Here is a 20,553-nt window from a genome sequence, read left to right as displayed (position 1 = left end):
CATTTTTTTCTATTATTTGCCCACCACCTCATCTCTTTCCCATCCCCTCCTACTAATTATAGCAGTTAATATCTAGAATACAAATTGTTACTAACGGATTCCAGATAACTCTCAGATACATGCAAGAAAGATAAATGACTCAATGTACATCCCCGGAGGGACTAGATACCTTCACAAAGACGGCATGCAGCCTCATGGCAGATAGGTTTAGAACTACCAAATCGAGGAGGGCATCCAAAGCAGTATCCACTTCAGCTTCGTTCCCACTGCAGATATGGGTCACTAGGGCACCAACCACTTCCTATAAAGGGCAAGAAACAGTGTGAAAAAAATATGACTGAAACCATTATGACTCAGGTTGATGCCTGAGATCGTTCCGATCTCAACTTGGTTAAAATCCCAACCTACCCTATCCTGTTGTCTAATTCTATAATGTACTTTTCATTCATGCTGGATTCAGACATTTAGGATTATGCCACTCTAACTATAGTACCATCTACTCTTGACTTATTTCCCAAAATTTATCAGTGAGCACTATCTAAGCCCTCCTGATTTTGCTCCCTGGCCTAGTCTTTCCCTTTCTTTTCTCAGATGGGTTAAATACTACCCTTGAAGCTATGATTGTACTTAATCTATTAAAATTTATTAATAAGATGGAACTTAGGGCGCCTGACTGGCTCAGTTGATGGACTCCTGATCTTGCAGCTGTGGGTTCAAATTCCATGTCAGGTACAGAAATTACTTAAAAATAAAATCTTAGGGCTCATGGGGGGCTCAGTAATTAACTGTCCAAGTTTGGTTCAGGTCAGGATCTCATAGCTTGTAAGTTCGAGCCCCATATCAGACTCTGTGCTGACAACTCAGAGCCTAGAGCCTGCTTTGGATTCTGTGTCTCCGTCTCTCTCTGCCCTTCCCCTGCTCACTCCATCTTGCACTTTCTTTCTCAAGAATAAACATTAAAAAAATTTTTTTAAATAAAAAAAACAGATGGAATTCAAAGAGCTAAAGGATTCTAAGATTTTTATAGGTTAGACTTGTATGTTTCAAGCATCCATGTGTCATGACAATATCTCTAAGACATTAAGATGGTTCCAAACAAAATACCTTACATGCCATTCTCCCTTTCCTTTATGCTGCTGCTCCACAGTCATATGATTTTCTCAAGTGCAGTAGCCAATTCATGCCAGCTGAACCTATTGTTCTGCTTTAAGATTCTTAAAATTTTGTCTTTGTTTTTACAAGTTCCATTCAAATGTTTTAACACTATTAACAGTTAAGTACAGCACGTACAAAAAATACATAGTAAGAGACTCTGTTCTTTGTTTTCATAATCCTTCCCAACTTTCCACAAGTAAGTGTTCCCTCCCTAGGCCTGTGCTATTAAGTTTTGTGTCTCATGTTCATGGGCACAGTATTATGTCCTCCGGTATTTCTCCTTCAGTTGTTTTTCATCACAATTTTTTTCTAAACAACAACTTCAGGATCAACTAGCAGTTGATTATTTGCAGCTAAGTTCTAAAACTGCTCTTTCTGGGGCACCTGGGTGGCTCAGTTGGTTAAGCGTTCGACTTCGGCTCAGGTCATGATCTCACGGTTCATAGGTTTGAGCCCCACATTGGGCTCTGTGCTGACAGCTAGCTCAGAGCCTGGAGCCTGTTTCAGATTCTGTGTCTGCCTCTCTCTCTGACCCTCCCCTGCTCACGCTGTCTCTCTGTCTCTCAAAAATAAATTAAAAAAAAAAAAATTAAAAAAAATAAAATGAAACTGCTCTTTCTATACTACGAAAAGTGACTGACAACACCAACCTTTTCAGCCAAAGTGTACTTTAAATAGACTAGGTGGGACCTTCATTTTAACTCAGAGAATTCTGAGCTCAAAACGCAGAGTTAGATCCTCCAGTCTGGTCACTTCATTTTTTTGAAAGTAGGACTACAGCTTAGTTTTCCCAACTCCCAGTTCAGAATATTTTCTCCATCAATCCCTTCCAGCCAACAAGAAATAAATATCAGGGGTGCCTGGGCGCTCAGTCGGTTAAGCGTCTGACTGGCTCAGGTCATGATCTCATGGTTCGAGATTCGAGTCCCGTGTTGGGCTCTGTGCTGACAGCTCAGAGCCTGGCACCTGCTTCAGATCTGTGTCTCCCTCTCCCTCTGCTCCTCCCATGTTCATGCTCTGTCTCCCTCACTCTCAAATAAATAAATAAATAAATAAACAAACACTAAAAAAATAAAATAAAATAAACATCATATCACATGCAAGTCACTTGAAATTGCATTTCTTCCTGTTCCGTTCCCTCCTTTCCAAAATAAATATTTCAACATACCTGCTGGCAGTATGTGTCAAAAAACTTAAATGCGTGTTTGTAGAGGAGACTGCCAAACAAAATGATACTCTCGTCTAAGGAGTGCAACAAACTTTGAGCCAGCGACAGAATGGATGGACAAATATCCTTAAGGACCTTAAGGGGAAAAGAGAAGAGGGGGGGAAAAAAAAAAGAGGCTGTGGGAGGAATTTAGTTATCACAGAACCAAGAGTTGCTAAGTCTTATAGGATGTCAGAGTTCTCCCGACCAACTCTCATTTTAACTTAAGGAATCTTAATCTTTGTTTTACTCGTAATTATCCGTCATCATTGAGTCTTCTCTCAGGACTGGTAGTATTTGACATATGGAAAAATACTGACCTGGAAGGTCAAAGAAGTTAAATCATAAGGCAAACAGCATTGTTCCTATATGCCCAATTTGGGACTAAAATCCAGATGTTCTAAATCCCAATTTCCTCACTCAATCATACTGCCTCCCTGGGCCTGCTCTGCCTTGCTTATGATTTAAAATCAAAATATATATTCCAAAAAATAGAAATCAAGGGAAAACTTTCAGACTCATTTTATGAAGCCAGCATCATTCTGATTCCCAGATCCAGTAAAATCAAAATATAAAGTTCAATACAAATTAAACTGATTTCTTTTAAAGAAGATCAAAAAGAGAACTGATCATGTCTTACCAATAAGGCAGAAAATGGACATTAGTGGACCCAAAGTAAATAACCAGTTTAAGTCTAGCTTATACCATCACAATAAAAAAATATCTTAAATTAAGCACTAAATTGGGTATAACACTTTGCTGAGGAAAATGCAATAAAAAATTACTTATGGTTTCTGCCTTCTAGAAAACTATAGCCCAAAACACGTATCGTTGCCAGAAATAAGCACAGAAAAGACTGTAAGATAAAATAACAGGGGCACCTGGGTGGCTCAGTCAGTTAAGCGTCCGACTTCAGCTCAGGTCATGATCTCACAATTTGTGGGTTCGAGCCCTGCATCGGGCTCTGTGCTGACAGCTCGAAGCCTGTAACCTGCTTCAGATTCTCTGTCTCCTTTTCTCTCTACCCCTCCCCCACTCATGCTCTGTCTCTCTCCGTCTTTCAAAAATAAATAAATGTAAAAAAAAATTTTTTTTAAAGGTAAAATAACACAAACACTAAATCTGGTCTTAAATAGTCAATCTTAAGACTCAACTGCATATTCTCATTAGTTCCTAAGCCAAGCCCCAAACCACTGGGTACACAGTTTTCTAAGAAGGTACACACTGTTTATATCCTGAAAATTTACTTAGAAACACCATTCCTAACTTACAAAATTCCAATTTGAAAGGTTTTTATTTCAACAGGAATAATCACCCAAAGGTCACAGGACTGAATGGCCAAATAGTGATGGTTTAAGAGATGCATAATTATGTCTCTATTAGCATTCCTCTGGTCCTGTTATGCTCAGGGTTTTTAAAAACTGCTTATGGGGCACCTGGATGGCTCAGTTGGTTAAGCTTCTGACTCTTGATTTTGGCTCAGGTCATGATCTCACAGTTTGTGAGTTCAAGCCCCACACTGGACTCTTCGCTGACAGAGTAGAGCCTGCTTGGGATTCTGTATCTTGCTCTCTGCCCCTCCCCTGCTCGTGCTCTCTCTCAAAAGGTAAATAACTATTTAAAAACTGCTTAGAACAGGATACAGAAGTCAAGTCTGTCAAAGCTACAGATCACAAAGAGCTTGACAATTAAAATGATTAATGCAAAATTAAGATTCAAAAGTCTCAATACACTTGGACAAAGAGCTGAAACAAGATGAAATTTTTATATAGGAGCTGTAGAGTCTTCAATTTCAGGTTAAAGATCAAGTTATAGAAGGATGTAATTAGAAGACTTGAACTAGGGGCACCTGGGTGGCTCAGTCAGTTAAACTTCTGACTTCAGCTCGGGTCATGATATCATGGTTCGTGAGTTTGGGCCCCACTTCGGGCTCTGTGCTGACAGCTCAGAGCCGGGAGCCTGCTTCAGATATTGGTCTCCCTCTCTCTCTGCCCCTCACCCCCCCCAAAAAATAAATAAACATTAAAAACAAAAAGAAGACTTGAACTAAAATATTTCCTATAAAACAGAATTTGGAGTTGGAGTTTAAAAAGTTCAGTATAAACCAATTTTGTGACTTTTTCCCTAAAAAGATGAGACGCCAGTCTTAGGTTGGTCTTATTCACATCATATTGTCTCAATCAAGGTAAGTAATAATCCTACTGTTTTACAATATATTGAGCTGTCAAAGATCAACATCCAGGGGCGCCTGGGTGGCTCAGTCGGTTGGGCGTCCGACTCGACTCAGGTCATGATCTCATGGTTCATGGGTTCGAGCCCCACATTGGGCTCTATGCTGAGAGCTAGCTCAGGGCCTGGAGCCTGCTTCGGATTCTGTGTCTCCCTCTCTCTGACCCTCCCCTGTTCATGCTGTCTCTCTCTCTCTCCGATCTAAATAAAACATTAGCAAATAAATAAATAAAAACACTGCTATCATTCATTTAAAAAAAAAAAATCAACATCCAGTAAAGGTAGTATTGTCAAGATTCCCACACTGGGCAGGAAAGGTTAAAAATGACTTCTCTATAACTTTCAGACTAACGTTGTCTGATTCTCTGATACTTACCAAGAAATGAATACAGAATGTACTCTGTAGCAGCTGTTCTTCAAAGCAGCCTGATCGAACCTTATTTCTTAGCACCCTCTCAACATACTTTTTGGTCTGAGTGTTGGTGCTATAGATGATGAAAAGTATCACCAAGTCAAAAGTCTATTATCAATAAAAATGACAAAAGAGAAATAGTTTACTTATCAGTACTTCTATTTTCATAAAATAGTAGCTCTCAACTTTTTCCCACAAAAATAGAATGGGTGATACTCATTTGTTCAACATACTCCATGGCAGTATCTACATTTCCTCCCCTCACAAAAACCACAAATATTTTTCAGAGAAATGAACTGCCACAACTATTAACCACTGATATCTTTTATGAAATCATTGGAAGGTAAGGTGAAGTGATATTACAGAAATAACCTTGAATATCTTCACATTACTTGCCAACCTCAGTATGTATTTCATTGTCAGAAATATACTTTCTCAAAAGTTGGAGACTGTAAATGACTGTCAATATGAAAAACATTAAATTCTTTTCTTAAATTTAAATTAAATTAAAATTTTGGGGCACGTGGGTGACTTAGTTAAGCATCCCACTTCGGCTCAGGTCATGATCTCATGGTTTGCAGGTTTGTGGGTTCAAGCCCCACATCGGGCTCTGTGCTGACAACTCAGAGCCTGGAGCCTGCTTCGGATTCTGTGTCTCCCTCTCTCTTTGCCCCTTCCCAACTTGGGCTCTCTCTCTCTCAAAAATAAGTAAACATTAAAAAAATTTTAAATTACATTAAATTCTTAAATTTAAATTAAAAAAATTAAATTCAGAATATGATACAGCTATTAAAAAGAACAAGGTACACTATATTTTTTTTAAATTTTTAAATGTTTATTTTTGAGAGTCAGAGAGATGGCGTGAGCAAGGGAGGGTCAGAGAGAGAGGGAAATACAGAATCTGAAACAGGCTCCAGGCTCTGAGCTAGCTGTCAGCACAGAGCCTGATGCGGGGCTCAAACCCACGAACTGTGAGATCATGACCTGAGCTGAAGTCGGACGCTTAACCAACTGAGCTACACAGGCGCCCCTACATTTTTTGACAGACATTCATGCCGTCGTAAAGTTAAAAAAAAGCAAGCAATGTGTAAGACAATAATCATAAAAGGATTTTTCTTTTTTTAATCTTTTAATGTTTATTTTTGATAGAGATAAAATGTGAGTTGGAGAGGGGCAGAGAGAGACAGACACAGAAGCTGAAGCAGGATCCAAGATCTGAGGCAACAGCACAGAGCCCAACATGGGGCTCGAACTCACACCGGCACTCACACATGTTTAACCTTGTATATAAATAGGAAAAAGCCTGTAAGAATAATTATCCATGAAGAATGGAACAGACGATAAAGGGAAACTTTATTTTATTTATTTATTTACTTACTTACTTGAGAAAGAGAGAGCATGCAAACGAGTTGGGGGCAGAGGGGAAGACCAGTAGAGACAGAGTGAAAGCCTAACCAGGATCCACACTGTCATCACAGAGCCTGACCCAGGGCTTGAACTCACAAACCATGAGATCATGATCTGAGCTAAAATCAAGAGTTGGACATTTAACCAACTGAGCCAGCCAGGGGCCCCAGGGAAAGTTTATTTTTAACATTTTTAGATTCTCCCCAGTTTTGTCCTCCTTATTAGCTTGAATTTACTACATTTTGGGGGAAAAAAGGTTAAAGGGGCCAATATCCTGAAAATTCACCTAGAAACACCAATCCTAGCTTACAAAATTCCAATTCAAAAGGTGTTTATTTCAACAGGAATAATCACCCAAGGGTCACAGCATTGAATGGCCAAAGAGTGATGGTTCAAGAGATGCATAATTATGGCTCTATTACCATTCTTCTGGTCCTGTTATGCTCAAGGTTTTTAAAAATCCTGCTTATGGGACGTCAAACTGCTCTTTCTGTACTATGAAAGCTGTGTGATAACCCCAGCCCTTTCAGCCAAGGTTTAGAAGAGCAAGTGACTCATAATCTTGGGGTTGTTGAGTTCAAGCCTCACATTGGATGTAGAGATGACTTTAAAGAAAAAAAAAAAGATTAAAAAAGTCAAGCTGGACAAAAAAAAATCTACACAGAACTCCTAAAACTCAAGAGCAAAAGCTCAGGGCGCCTGGGTGGCTTAGTTGGTTAAGCATCCGACTTTCACTTAGGTCATGATCTCACGGTTCGTGGGTTCGAGCCCCGCGTCGGGCTCTGTGCTGACTGCCAGCTCAGAGCCTGGAGCCTGTTTCAGAGTCTGTGACACCCTCTCTCTCTGACCCTCCCCTGCTCATGCTGTCTCTCTGTCTCTCTCTCTCTCCTAGAAGTAAATTTAAAAAAATTTAAAAAAAAAAAAAAGAGCAAAAGCTCAATCAAAAGATGGACTGAGGATGTGGACAGTTTTTTGAAGACATACTAATGGCCAACAGACACATGAAAAGATGCTCAACATCACTAATCATCAGGCAAATGCAAATCAAAACCTCAATGAGGTTATTACCTCACACCTGTCAGAATGGCTATCATTAGTGGCACCTGGGTGGCTCAGTCAGTTAAGTGTCCGACTTCGGCTCAGGTCATGATTTCGCGGTTCGTGAGTTCGAGCCCCGTGCTGGGCTCTGTGCTGACAGCTCAGAGCCTGGAGCCTGCTTCGGATTCTGTGTCTCTCTCTTTCTCTGACCCTCCCCTGCCCACACTGTCTCTCTCTCTCTCAGAAATAAATAAAATATTAAAAAAAAAAAGACAAGAGATAACAAGTGTTGGCGAGGATGTAGAGAAAGAGAACCTTTGAGTACTGGTGGTGAAATGTGAATGGTGCAGCCATTGTAGAAAAAGTCTAGAGCTTCCTCAGAAAATTAAAAATAGAACTACTATACAACCCAGAAATTCTACTCTGGGTATTTATTCAAAAAACCAGAAATACTAATTCAACAAGATAGTATCTACACTCTATGATCCCTGCACATTATTTACAATAACCAAGATGTAGAAGCAACCTGAGTGTCCAGTAATGGATGAGTGAGAAAAGAAAATGTGGTATGTACACATGTGTACAAACATAAACACACACTGGAATATTATTCAACCATAAAAAGAATGAAATCTTGCCATTTGCAACAATATGGACAGAATTTTTTTTTTAAGTTTATTTATTTTGTGCAGGGGAAGGACAGAGAGAGGGAGAGAGAGAATCCGAAGCAGGCTCTGCACTGATAGTGTGTAGCCTGACACAGGGCTCAAACTCACCAACGAGGAGATCATGACCAGAGCCAAGATCAAGAGGTGGACACTAACTGACTGAGCCACCCACATGCCTCAATATGAACAGATCTTGAGGGCATTCTGCTAAGTGAAATAAATCAGACAGAAAGACAAATATCTTATGATCTCATAAATAAAAAACAAAATACACAGAAAACCAAGTTCATTGATAGAACAGATTGGGGGTTGCCAGAAGTAGAAGGTGAGGCAAAATGGGTGAAAGGGAGGGATACCTGACTGGCCCAGTCAGTAGAGAGTACAACTCTTTGATTTCTGGGCTGTAAGTCTGAGCCTCACATTGGATGTAGAGATTACTTAAAAATAAAATCTTTTTTTAAGTTTATTCATTTAATTAGAGAGAGAGCATGTGAGGTTGTGTGCTAAAGTGTGTGCACACTCTAGCGAGCAGGGAAGGGGCAGAGAGGGAGAGAAAGAATTCCAAGCAGGCTCCACACTCAGCAGGGAGCCCAATGCAGGGCTCCATCTCACGACTCCAGGATCATGACCTGAGCCAATATCAAGAGTCGAAGGCGGCTTACCGAGTCTCCAAGGTACCCCTAAAAATAAAATCTTTAAAAAAAAAATGGGTGAGGGGAATCAAAAGGTACAAATTTCCAGTTATAAAATAAATAAGTCATGGAGATGTTATGTTTGGCATGGTGACTATACTTAATAACACTGTATTGCACAGAAGTTGCTACGACAACAGATCTTAAAAATTCTCATAAGAAAAAGTATGTAACTATGTGGTAACTAGAATTATTGTGGTGAGCATTTTGCAATATATATGAATGTTGAATCATTATATTGTATACCTAATACTAATGTTATACGTCAATTATATCTCAGAAAAAGACATTTTAATAAAAGATGTTTAAAGTAAAAAAAATTACTCGGGACATCCCTTCACTGAAGGTCCAATTCATTCAGACACCAAAATTGAGAATCACTGTATTAGAATACAGCTATTGAAAATGACATAAAAGGGCACCTGGGTGGCTCAGTCGGTTAAGCAGCCAACTTTAGCTCAGGTCATGATCTCACAGTTCATGGGTTCGAGCCCCGTGTCTGGCTCTGNTGTACAAGCATATAAAATGTTTATGACATGTCAAGGGAAAAAATTCAGGATATAAAATTATATTTAAATAATAATTACATATCTGTAAAAACGGGTATGCAGATGGCCAAGGGTTATGCAAAAATAAAAATAGTTGGGGCATCTTGGTGTCTCAGTTGGTTAAGTGTCCGACTTCAGTGCAGGTCATGATCTCATGGTTTGTGGGTTTGAGCCTCACAGTGGGCTCTGTGCTGACAGTGTGGAGCCTGCTAGGGATCCTCTCTCTCTCTCTCTCTCTCTCTCTCTGCCCCTCCACTCTCTCAAACTATATAAATAAAGTTAAAAAAAAAAAAGATAATCTTAAAAAAAATAAAAACAGTTGTGTTGGGGTATTTTGATCCCTCCCCTACAAAAAAATATTTTTTCACTATTTTGTTTGATATCATAAAAGCTTTTAAAATGTCAAGGAACAATTAGATAATCTAACAAAACCCCACAAAACCAGATTCCAGCTAAAAGAAAAATCCTTAATGGGAATCAATTAGTACATAAGAAACTCAATTATCTGGCTTCTTGACAGACGAAAAAAATCCATAATTAAGATAGATTCAGTATCACTGTCCTGACAGTGAATGGATGGACTATTTGATTCACTCTGGTAATGGTGACATGAGCAAAGGAAAGGAAAACACAGAATGCCATTACCTTGACAATTCCATTTGGTAGAAGGAAGAGTAATCTGATAGATACAGCGACCTGACTCACACCCCAGGTGACTCCTGTCTTCACTTCATCCATGGGGACTTGGCTTCTTGGGACTGTAACTCACTATGTATGTATGGAATGTTAACATTTCCCCCATGGATAGTTAAGGTTTATTTTATTGGCCAAATGAGTAGGAAAGACCATCTNATCCATAATTAAGATAGATTCAGTATCACTGTCCTGACAGTGAATGGATGGACTATTTGATTCACTCTGGTAATGGTGACATGAGCAAAGGAAAGGAAAACACAGAATGCCATTACCTTGACAATTCCATTTGGTAGAAAGAAGAGTAATCTGATAGATACAGCGACCTGACTCACACCCCAGGTGACTCCTGTCTTCACTTCATCCATGGGGACTTGGCTTCTTGGGACTGTAACTCACTATGTATGTATAGAATGTTAACATTTCCCCCATGGGAAATGGGGGCAAGCATCCCCCCTCAGATTATCTTCCCCAGACAGCTAATGATTAGAGCAGCTAAAGAAGGCACAGAAGGGATGACTGGAGAGAGCGAGAGGAAAGAGGGAAGGAAAACTAGCTATGATCATTAGTTTCAACTCTGTAGCACTTAAAAGTCATAGTACGTGAATATTACCTTGTGTTCAGACTCTGAGGAAGTGTTTTCAATTGCCTAGAAACAGAAGGGTCACAAAAATATTATGACACGTAAGTAGAACATGTTTCACCTTATTCAGCATGCCTTGTTTTCTTACTGGAGAACCAGTCTGCCCATGGGGCAACCGTCTTCTATCATGTCTACTTGACTGACTTTTAACGCTTTTATTTCCACCTTTACTTACTTATCTGTCACTGATTGCCACCTACTTTCTCCTTAATGTTCAAAGTCACAAAGATTTCACTCACCTTAATCCAGGCTTCCGAAATGATTTTCTCATATTTAACAGCTGACTTTATCACATCAAAGAAGAGAGTAACACAGTCCTGACTGCTGGTTTCTTGATTTCCTGAAGAACTACAAGTAGCAAAAGGGAGGAAAAAATCATTCTTCTACTAACCAGAGAGGGCCCTATAAGATCTGGGTTCCTGTTCACTAGCCATGTTCACAACTTCATGTTGTGGCTAATAACTTTGCAATAAATTTGTACTGCAGTCTACCTAGGACTGATTTAAACAACCAGAATAATACACCCAACCCACCCATGATACATGTACACACACATTACATGTACCATGTACACAGGATTTGAAACATTGTATAGTTTCAAATGTAGTGTAATACATGTGAACAACATTACTACCATTATTTGTAGTTTCAAGTATTAAGATCTACTGTCCTGGCTTCAGGATAAATGTCAGAAAACTTTCCTTGACTATGTGAGGAAAAGGGTGGGAGGTGTTGACATTATACCTTTGTCGTCCTTTATTTTTCAACTTGCTTTGGGAAGCCTGAAACAACGATGGCAAAATGAAATGCTGCAGATCCAACTTCTCCCTCAGCTCAGAAATTACCTGTGGAAAATAAATATTAAGCTGTATGTTCTGCTCTTTCATACTGGATAGACCCAGTCCATTCCTTCAACAGAACCATAACAAACTCCTGAAAGACTAAGACAAATTACTAAATATTAAACAACACATTTTGAAAAGGAGAGTTGATGAAAATAGCTAATACAAGGATAGTATGTCAAGCCCTTCAAAATCCCAGAATTCCTTTACGTATTATACGAAATAGCAAATACAATCCGTAGCAACATATATGCAACAATAAATCTGTTTCCATTCTATCCCCTGAATACTATTGGATTAATCAGCATTATCAATTAGTTTGGGGACAGAGAAGAGCAATTAAAAACTATNAAAAAAAAATTAAAAAAAAAATATCAGCTTAAATAATATATCTTGAAGCATCTTAATCTAGGTAAGTCTCTTTGCCATTACTGAGTTTCTCGGTAATGAGTTTCACAGCACTACTGCTATGCTCTGTATTCTAAAGGATCTCGCACCCTCTTGGTGTTTGTTGTGAAATAAAAGAGTACCTCAACTGCATCTGTGGCTGTTACAGAATGAAGGATGAACTTGATTATCACAGGTAAATCATCCAACGACACAGATAACAGCTTACCCATCACCAACTGGCGGACCTAAACATAAAAAGCATGAAAACCTTAAATATTTTTTGTTAATACCTCAACATGGTACTCACCTTTAGATAAAATTAGAAAAGTTACTTCCTCTCAGTTTTTTCACTTGTAATTTAGGAAGAAAAACATCTCGCTTTATTTTTATATTTTTGCAAATTACAAACTTTCAGCCAGAATAGAAGTCACAGCTTCTNACATTGGGCTCTGTGCTAACAGCTTGGAGCCTGGAGCCTGTTTCAGATTCTGTGTCTCCCTCTCTCTCTGACCCTCCCCTGCTCACACTCGCTCGCTCGCTCTCTCTCTCAGAAATAAAACATTTAAAAAATAAAAATTAAAAAAAAATTCTCTCTGTCCTGCCCCCTCTCCTGCTCATGCACTCTCTCTAAAATAAATAAACAATGAAATAAATAAATAAATGGGCGCCTGGGTGGCTCAGTTGGTTAAGCATCTGACTTCAGCTCAGTTCATGATCCCACAGCTAGTGGATTCGAGCCCCATGTCAGGTTCTGCGCTGACAGGTTGGAGCCGATAGCTGGTTTAGATTCCATGTCTCCATCTCTCTTGGCCACTCCCCACTCACATTCTGTTTCTCTCTCTCAAAAATAAACATTTAAAAATTAAAAACAAGTAAATAAAATAAATTATAACTATTTAAAAAAGCAGGTGATTAATATAAAAGTGTTATCTTACAATTTAGAGCCTAAATTTTCCACTAGCTGGAGAAAGACTCGTAAAAATGTTATTCCTATGGAGACCAGTGCATAAATATTATGCAGGATAGAAGATTTCCATTAAAACTTACTGCTTTAAAAGAGAGAAGTGAATCCATCATACTATGGCAAATGAAATTCATCAAAAGGAGAAAGAAAATAGATGAAGTGTCACTCAGTATTGTTTCAAAATCAAATTTTCATATACAACTGCTTCAAGGCAATAACTGACTGTCCCTTGTTCTGGGAGGCAAGAAAGTGGGCTCTGTTTCTGGAAAGCATAGTCCTTCCTACCTGAGACACGAGCTTCGGGTCAAGCTGGAGGCTGGTAAGGACATCCAAGATAGGGACAGTGAGTGAAGTATTCTCCATGAAAAGGTCACTGTGAGTGGTGGAAAAAGAGAAAGTCTATGCAACTTTTAACAGAGCTGGGCAGATAATTACTTGGAAAAATCACTCAGAGTATGGGAAGAGAAGATACACTTAGTTCCCAATGAATTGGTTTATAGTCTATTTCATTAAAAATTGTTTCAATTTTTAGAAAATACATGCTCATTATAGAAAATTCAAACAAGAGAGTAGAAACAAAAAGCCCCTCCTCAGGAGCTCCAGCACCTGAGGTAACCACGACCGAGTCTGGCACATCCTTCCTGAGAAAAGGAAAAACAAAACCTACAACAGGAGTGTGTGGCTGGCTCACTGGCTACAGCACACGACTCAGTCTCAGGGTTGTGAGTTCAAGCTCCACGTTGGGTATGGAGCCTACTGAAAAATTTAATAATAAAGCAAAAAAAAAGAAGAAGAAGGAAAAAGAGAAAGAAAACCTACAGCAATTGCAGTGAAGTATGACGAGTATGAGAGAGGTGTGGGCAGGGCGCTTACAGGAGGCGAGTAGAGAAGAGTGACGGAGTCTAAGCAGAGGCTACACAAAAGAACAAGCTGGAATTAAGCAGGCCAAGTGGACGGTACAGAGCTATACCCAGAGGGAGCATCCTGCCCGAAAGCACAGAGGTAAACAATCATTGGACACTTCTGGAGGTAGCTTTGCAGACATCTAAAGTGAAGGAAGTATTACAAATTGAATTTTTAAAAATTGTTTCAAGGATAAGAAATTTTATTAAAACAGAAACCCTGTTACATAGGGATAGTGTTCCCCCCTCCTTAATCACTGCCCTACCAATTACTATTTTTCACATAAATGATAGTGAGCAATGCTCTCAGCAATGGGTCTGATGTGATGTACATCAGAACGAATCATTTAGGGACCAAAGAATATACAGATGTTTCATAAGCTCCACAAATGATTTGGATATGCAGTCACAACTGAGGACTCCTTGGGTGGAAGAAATGCTAACAAAACAAAGGGATTATGTTTATAAGCCTAATCCTAACCCAGACTTCATATTCACAACTGGTATACCATTTCAAAAAAAGTAGACGGATCTACTTTATGGATCAAATATATACTTATTACTACAAAAAGAAATCAAACCCCATACCTATTCACGGAGGGTAGTTGCCGTCAATATGTTACCACTACTGCTTCATACTGCAGCGATAAGGCTGCGGAGTAGGACTTTACCCACCTGAGTTCTTTCCCCACATCAGCATGCTGGGAATCCCCAAGGATCTCAGGCAGGCTGGTAATGAAGTCATGCTGCAGGGACAGTGGAGCAACACTGATCAGCTGCATGATCTTGGTGGTGAGATCCTGCAGTGGAAGAGACCATTACAATTGGTGCACGTTACCAAGAACAGAGAAAGACTTCCTCCTCATGAAATGTACAGACGGAATTACCTTGTGTACAATATGACACCCATACATAAACTCAAAGCCTAAATGGAGAAGTAAATGACCCAGGAATTTTCACACATGGAATGGTACACTAAAAAAAAGTACAGTGGATAGTATATTATCTAATGGGTCTGGTATATACTTTACTTCACGTAATCTTCATGACTCTGGAGTCCATGTGACAATTCTGCCGCCCCCTTTTTTTATTTTTTATTTATTTTTTTAAGTAGGCTCCATACCCAACGTGGAGTTTCAACTCATGATTCAGAGATCAAGAGTTGCACCCTTTACTGACTGAGCTAGCCAGGTACCCCAATGGTCCCCATTTTTAAAATGTGAGGGTATGTGCTGCTCAAAGATACACAAGAAGTGACAGACCTAAAATTCCAGCCCACATGAGATTCTAAAATCCATGTTTTTCCAAATTAAGATTTAGCCTTGGAATGTCTGACAAAAATTAATAGAATTAAAGAACTCTGAAAAGAAATAGGCTTAAACACTAGGCTCAAAAAAGATCCAACTTTACAAAGGTGCTTAATAACAATTCACATAATTGCAAAAACTTCCTAAAAGTTTTCTCATATGTAATCAAATTTGTATTTGCAGTGTGGTAAGTTGGTGTGGGATCTCATAGCTTTTGAGAAATAAAACATAGTAATCTCTCAACTCTGAACAGCTACTTAATTTCTTTTCAGTTCTTTCAATTTCTTTATTTAATAGATAATATCTAGTCATCATAATTAGAAAAAAAATTTTTGGAGAAATTTAAAAGGTGAAATATCCATGATTCCCAAATTATGACAGATGAAAAAAGCTAACAGATAAATAGAAAAACGTGAATTTTCAGTTAAGAAAAAGAACCCTGCCAATTCCAAAAGTTTGCTTAAGATTCTAAAATCCATGTTTGGAAAACAGACTCTCTAAATCCAAGAGACAGAACAAGTTCCAAAGCCTACCTTGCCATCCACAATTCTGTCAAGCCATTTCAATTGACTGATGATGAGTCTAGGCACATTAAGTCCATCACCGTTCACACTGAAATGTTAGGACAAGAAGACCGAAATTTAGCATTTCTGATTTACACAACAGCAAGCATTAATAGTGCACAAAATTTCAGACACTGAATGTACACTTACAGAACATTTACATATTGCAAGCTGCGTTAGACACACATATTATATGAAGAGCATGAAACGTATATATTGAGAAAGAATGGAGAGGATGCACTAAACTGTTAACAGTAGCTGCATCTGGGGAGCGTTTAAGAGAAAGGTTAAGAAAGGTGTGTACAGTATTTCTTAATAATAACATAAATAAAAAATAAGGGCAATAAATTTGAACTGAACGGGAAGAATATTTTCTTTTATTTTTTTTTTAATGTTTTATTTATTTCTGAGAGAGAGAGAGAAACAGCGTGAGCAGGGGAGGGTCAGAGAGAGAGGGAGATACAGAATCTAAAGCAGGCTCCAGGCTCTGAGCTAGCCATCAGCACAGAGCCCGATGCCAGGCTCAAACCCACGAACTGTGTTATCATGACCTGAGCTGAAGTCAGACACTTAACTCGCTGAGACACCCAGGCGTCCCAGAATATTTGCATTTTTTTAATGCTCATTCATTTTTTTTAATGTTTTATTTATTTCTGAGAGAGAGAGAGAGAGACAGCGTGAGCAGGGGAGGGTCAGAGAGAGAGGGAGATACAGAATCTAAAACAGCCTCCAGGCTCTGAGCTGTCAGCACAGAGCCCGACGCGGGGCTCAAACCCATGATCCATGAGATCATGACATGAGCTGAAGTCGGGACGCTCAACCAACTGAGCCACCCAGGCACCCCAGTGCTCATTCATTTTTGAGAGAGAGACAGGGGAGGGGCAGAGAGAGAGGGAGACAGACAATCCAAAGTGGACTCCTCAGAGAGGAGAGCCTGATGTGGGGCTTGAACTCACAAACCATGAGATCATGACTTGAGCCGAAGTCAGATGCTTAATCGACTGAGGCAGCTAGGTGCCCCTATTTATTTATTTTGGGGGTGAGAGGATAGTGGCAGAGAGAGAGGAAGGCAGAGAACCTCAAGCAGGCTCCCTCCAAACTCTCAGCGGAGAGTTGGACGTGGTGCCAATCCCACAAACTGCGAGATCGTGATCTTAGCTGAAATCAAGAGTTGGACACCTAATTAACTGAGCCACCGGGTGCCCGGCCCCAAGAATATTTTTAAAAGGTAGAAAATTAATTACATCGCTATGGTAAGTACCAATGAAAGCAAGGACTTACTTTGGAAACACAGAAGGTCAAATTAGATTATGTGAAAGTACTAAAAGCCATTTATAGATGAAGAAATGCTGGCTCAGTTACTATTACTTCCCTCAAAATGACAGTCTCTGCCTTCCTATCTCTATAGTCTTGGCCCACCGTCCATTCCTTTCCTTGACAGTGTTGTCAATCTTTGTTTAGTGCAGTCAAATTTAACTGCTGAAAATACACATAAAGCATCCAGTGTGAGCCATTCAGGCAAAGCACAAATTTGTAAAGATCTATCTTTAAGTTTATTAATAAGACATATTCAGGGTGCCTGAGTAGCTCAGTTGGTTAAGCAACTAACTCTTCAATTCAGTTTAGGTCATGATCTCATGGTTTCTGGGTTCAGGCCCCGTGTCAGGCTCCATTCTGTCAGCTTGGGATTCTCTGTCTCCCTCTCTCTCTTTGAAAATAAATAACACTCTAAGAAAGTAGGGTTGTCTGGGTGGCTCAGTCGGTTAAGCATCCGACTTTGGCTCAGGTCATGATCTCAAGGTCCGGGAGTTTGAGCCCCACATCTGGCCCTGTGCTGACAGCTGGGAGCCTGGAGCCTGCTTCGGATTCTGTGTGTCTCTCTCTGCTCCTCCCCCTCTCACACTCTGCCTCTCTCTCAAAAATAAACATTAAAAAAAATATGAAAATGAGAAAGTAAAAATGACCTCTAAGCCTGTCATCCAGATATATCTACTATTAATATGCAAATTATGTTATCTATGTGTATGCTTTTTTTTTTTTTTTTAAATAAAATACTAGGTGGGGCACCTGAGTGGCTCAGTTGGTTGAGCATCTGACTTTGGCTCAGGTCATGATCTCGTGGTTCGTGAGTTCGAGCCCCGCGCCGGGCTCTGTGCTGACAGCTCAGAACCTGGAGCCTGCTTCCGATTCTGTGTCTCCCTCTCTCTCTGCCCCTCCCCTGCTTGCACTCGATCTTTCTCTCAAAAATAAATAAATGTTAAAAAAAATTTTTTTAAATAAAATACCGGGCCAAACTGTAAATACTGATTTTTTAACCTGACCATGTTTTTCAATTAAATAGCCCTCTGTATGATTTTTAATGTCCACATAATATTCTGCTGCAAGGATGTACCTCATTTACTTACCCAATCCCCTAGAATAGAGTATGTCAGTTTTTTACAACTTTTTGTTAAACAATAATCTATTCATGACTATTTTTATTCAGTTACTACATAAGAATAAATGAGGAGACCTGGTTGAGCATTAAAGTCTGGGGCAATGGGTGGCTCAGTTAAGTGTCTGACTCTCGGTTTCTGCTCAGGTCATGATCTTGTGGTTTTGTGAGTTTGAGCCCTGCACTGGGCGCTGTGCTGGCAGCATGGAGCCTGCTTGGGATTCTCTCTCGCTCTCTTTGCCCCTAATCCACTCATGCTGTCTCTGTCTCTCTCAAATAAATCAAACTTTTAAGAAAATTTAAAAAGGGGCATCTGGGTGGCTCAGTTGGTTAAGCATCTGACTTCAGCTCAGGTCATGATCTTAGAGTTCATGGGTTTGAGTCCTGCATTGGGCTCCGTGCTGACAGCTCAGAGCCTGGAACCTGCTTCAGATTCTTTGTCTCCCTCCCTCTTTTGGCCCCTCCCCTGCTCAAGCTGTCTCTCAAAAATAAACAAACATTAAAAAAAAATTTTTTATATTAAAAAAGAGAGTACACAAAATCTAAGAGCTTGATACACAACAACCCACCGTCCTTCAGAATGACTTCAACCAGTTTATTTTGTTCATCAGTAATGTACACACATGTCTGTTCATTACGATGAATAATGAAGATCCTTTGAGAGTGGAAAAAATGTATTGTTTTAAACTTACATTTTTGTAGTAGTCACTTAAGAATCTGGTGTCATGATCAATATGACTTTTAGAGAAACCAATGATGTTTCAGAGTAATCTTTTCAGAGGGAAACTTAGGTACACAAAGGTAAACATTCCACAATAATTCCACTTACTTTTCAAAAATAAATTCTGGCAACTTTTCAAATAAGACTTTGATAATGGCAGGCTAAAAAGGAAGACATACCAAGTTAGGAGACGGTCTTGAAATACACAACAGAAACACATGATTAGCCATGATCTGCCCCAACGAGAGCCCTGGGAGGAAACACCCGGCTAGAACTGAAATCTTATGTTAAGAACGGCCCCTTGAACGGTCCCTATATTTTGAATGTAAGCTGTTGGAATACAAAGACTTGTCATAATACATCCTTAAAAAAATTGCAAAATGATTGAAGCAGTATTAAAATAATCAGATAATAAAAAATATTATTAAATATGATGACAACTGTTAGTTCGTGAAATGCAGACTTAAATAATTATCAGTTTGCAAAAAGAGAAGATTTCACTCCAGAGGAACAAGAGGGCTCTTAAATTTAATCCAACTATATTATAGTGAAGATTTCCAAGGATAAGGAAGAAGTAAGAGCGTGGAAAGATTAATAGTGGGAAAGAAAAAAAGAGAAATAATGGAGGACAGGGTATGTATTCCACTGCATATGTTTTTATAATCGGAAATATTTAAAACATGTCAAAGCATTATCTACTCAGTATATTAAAAAAGAGAGGAGGAAAAAAAGGGCAAAATCAAATTAATAAGCAAATAAAAACCCAAATAGGAGATGATACAGATGTCAATATGGCAGAGATATATAAGGTACTCAGAACATACAGGCGGAAGTTTTACTAATCAAGAATCAGAAGCTAAAGGAATACAGAACATTTCAAAGAAATGAACCGAGCTAGTTAACTCAGTCCAAAGCTGCAGATATTGCCTCCCAGATGTATTTCAGCAACAGGGAATGGTAAACTATTGCAAACCCCAAGTCTCCGATTAACCCTACTTGACTCTTTATGCTTGGGGATACACCACAAATCACACCCATCTAATGTTCACAGAAAAGGTGGCATAGTCTCACCTGTAATATGTCAATTCCCAGAAGCAATTTAATGAGGCTCTTAGAGTAAGATGCGCCCATGCTAGGAGAAAAAAAAAAAATTCATTTTCTATTTTGTTTTCCCTATTTTAATCTTTTCATCATCTTTTTCTCCCCCATAAAATTGGTTAAATATACATTATTAAAAAAAAAAAACCTATCCTATTATACCAAAAATACAGAACATAAGAAGATGGCTCTTCAGGGGCACCTGGGTGGCTTAGGCGGTTAAGCGTCCGACTTTCGCTTAGGTCATGATCTCGCGGTTCGTGGGTTCGAGCCCCGCGTCGGGCTCTGTGCTGACTGCCAGCTCAGAGCCTGGAGCCTGTTTCAGTCTGTGACTCCCTCTCTCTCTGACCCTCCCCTGTTCACGCTGTCTCTCTCTCTCTCTCTCTCTCTCCTAGAAATAAATAAAACATTAAAAAAAAATTAAAAAAAAAAAAAAAAGATGGCTCTTCAACCAGGCTCTTAAACTCAGAGAGGTACAATTCTATCAACACAGATGAGACACGCTCCTGGAAACCCTATGGCTCTTAGACTCATAAACATAAATAAATAATTTAAAGGGTAGGTTAAAACTGGGAAAAGAAAAAAAAAAGAGTTGTTTCTTCTTCTTCTTCCTCTTTTTTTTTTTTTTTTTTTTAAAGAG

The 20,553-nt window shown here is 39.2% G+C and overlaps 1 protein-coding gene across 3 annotated transcripts in view; it reads right to left on the bottom strand.

Moving 5' to 3' along the window:
- The window catches only part of FANCD2 (FA complementation group D2), a 62,266-nt gene that overhangs the window by 35,848 nt on the left and 5,865 nt on the right, over nucleotides 1-20,553 (bottom strand). For all 3 annotated transcript variants that reach the window (XM_077751484.1, XM_077751486.1, XM_077751487.1), the window contains exons 6-17: nucleotides 19,887-19,947; nucleotides 18,924-18,976; nucleotides 15,631-15,709; nucleotides 14,466-14,590; nucleotides 13,174-13,261; nucleotides 12,065-12,169; nucleotides 11,437-11,537; nucleotides 10,932-11,040; nucleotides 10,663-10,698; nucleotides 4,968-5,111; nucleotides 2,324-2,458; nucleotides 170-301 (exon numbers count right to left, since the gene is read on the bottom strand). In XM_077751484.1, coding sequence (XP_077607610.1) covers nucleotides 170-301; nucleotides 2,324-2,458; nucleotides 4,968-5,111; nucleotides 10,663-10,698; nucleotides 10,932-11,040; nucleotides 11,437-11,537; nucleotides 12,065-12,169; nucleotides 13,174-13,261; nucleotides 14,466-14,590; nucleotides 15,631-15,709; nucleotides 18,924-18,976; nucleotides 19,887-19,947 — 1,168 coding nt within the window. The remainder of the gene's footprint in view (nucleotides 1-169; nucleotides 302-2,323; nucleotides 2,459-4,967; nucleotides 5,112-10,662; nucleotides 10,699-10,931; nucleotides 11,041-11,436; nucleotides 11,538-12,064; nucleotides 12,170-13,173; nucleotides 13,262-14,465; nucleotides 14,591-15,630; nucleotides 15,710-18,923; nucleotides 18,977-19,886; nucleotides 19,948-20,553) is intronic.

Source organism: Crocuta crocuta, unplaced genomic scaffold (assembly GCF_008692635.1).
Source record: "Crocuta crocuta isolate KB4526 unplaced genomic scaffold, BGI_CrCroc_1.0 scaffold69, whole genome shotgun sequence".
Lineage (NCBI taxonomy): Eukaryota > Metazoa > Chordata > Mammalia > Carnivora > Hyaenidae > Crocuta > Crocuta crocuta.
The sequence above is the reverse complement of the archived record's forward strand: the minus strand, read 5'-3'. Positions and strand labels throughout refer to the sequence as shown.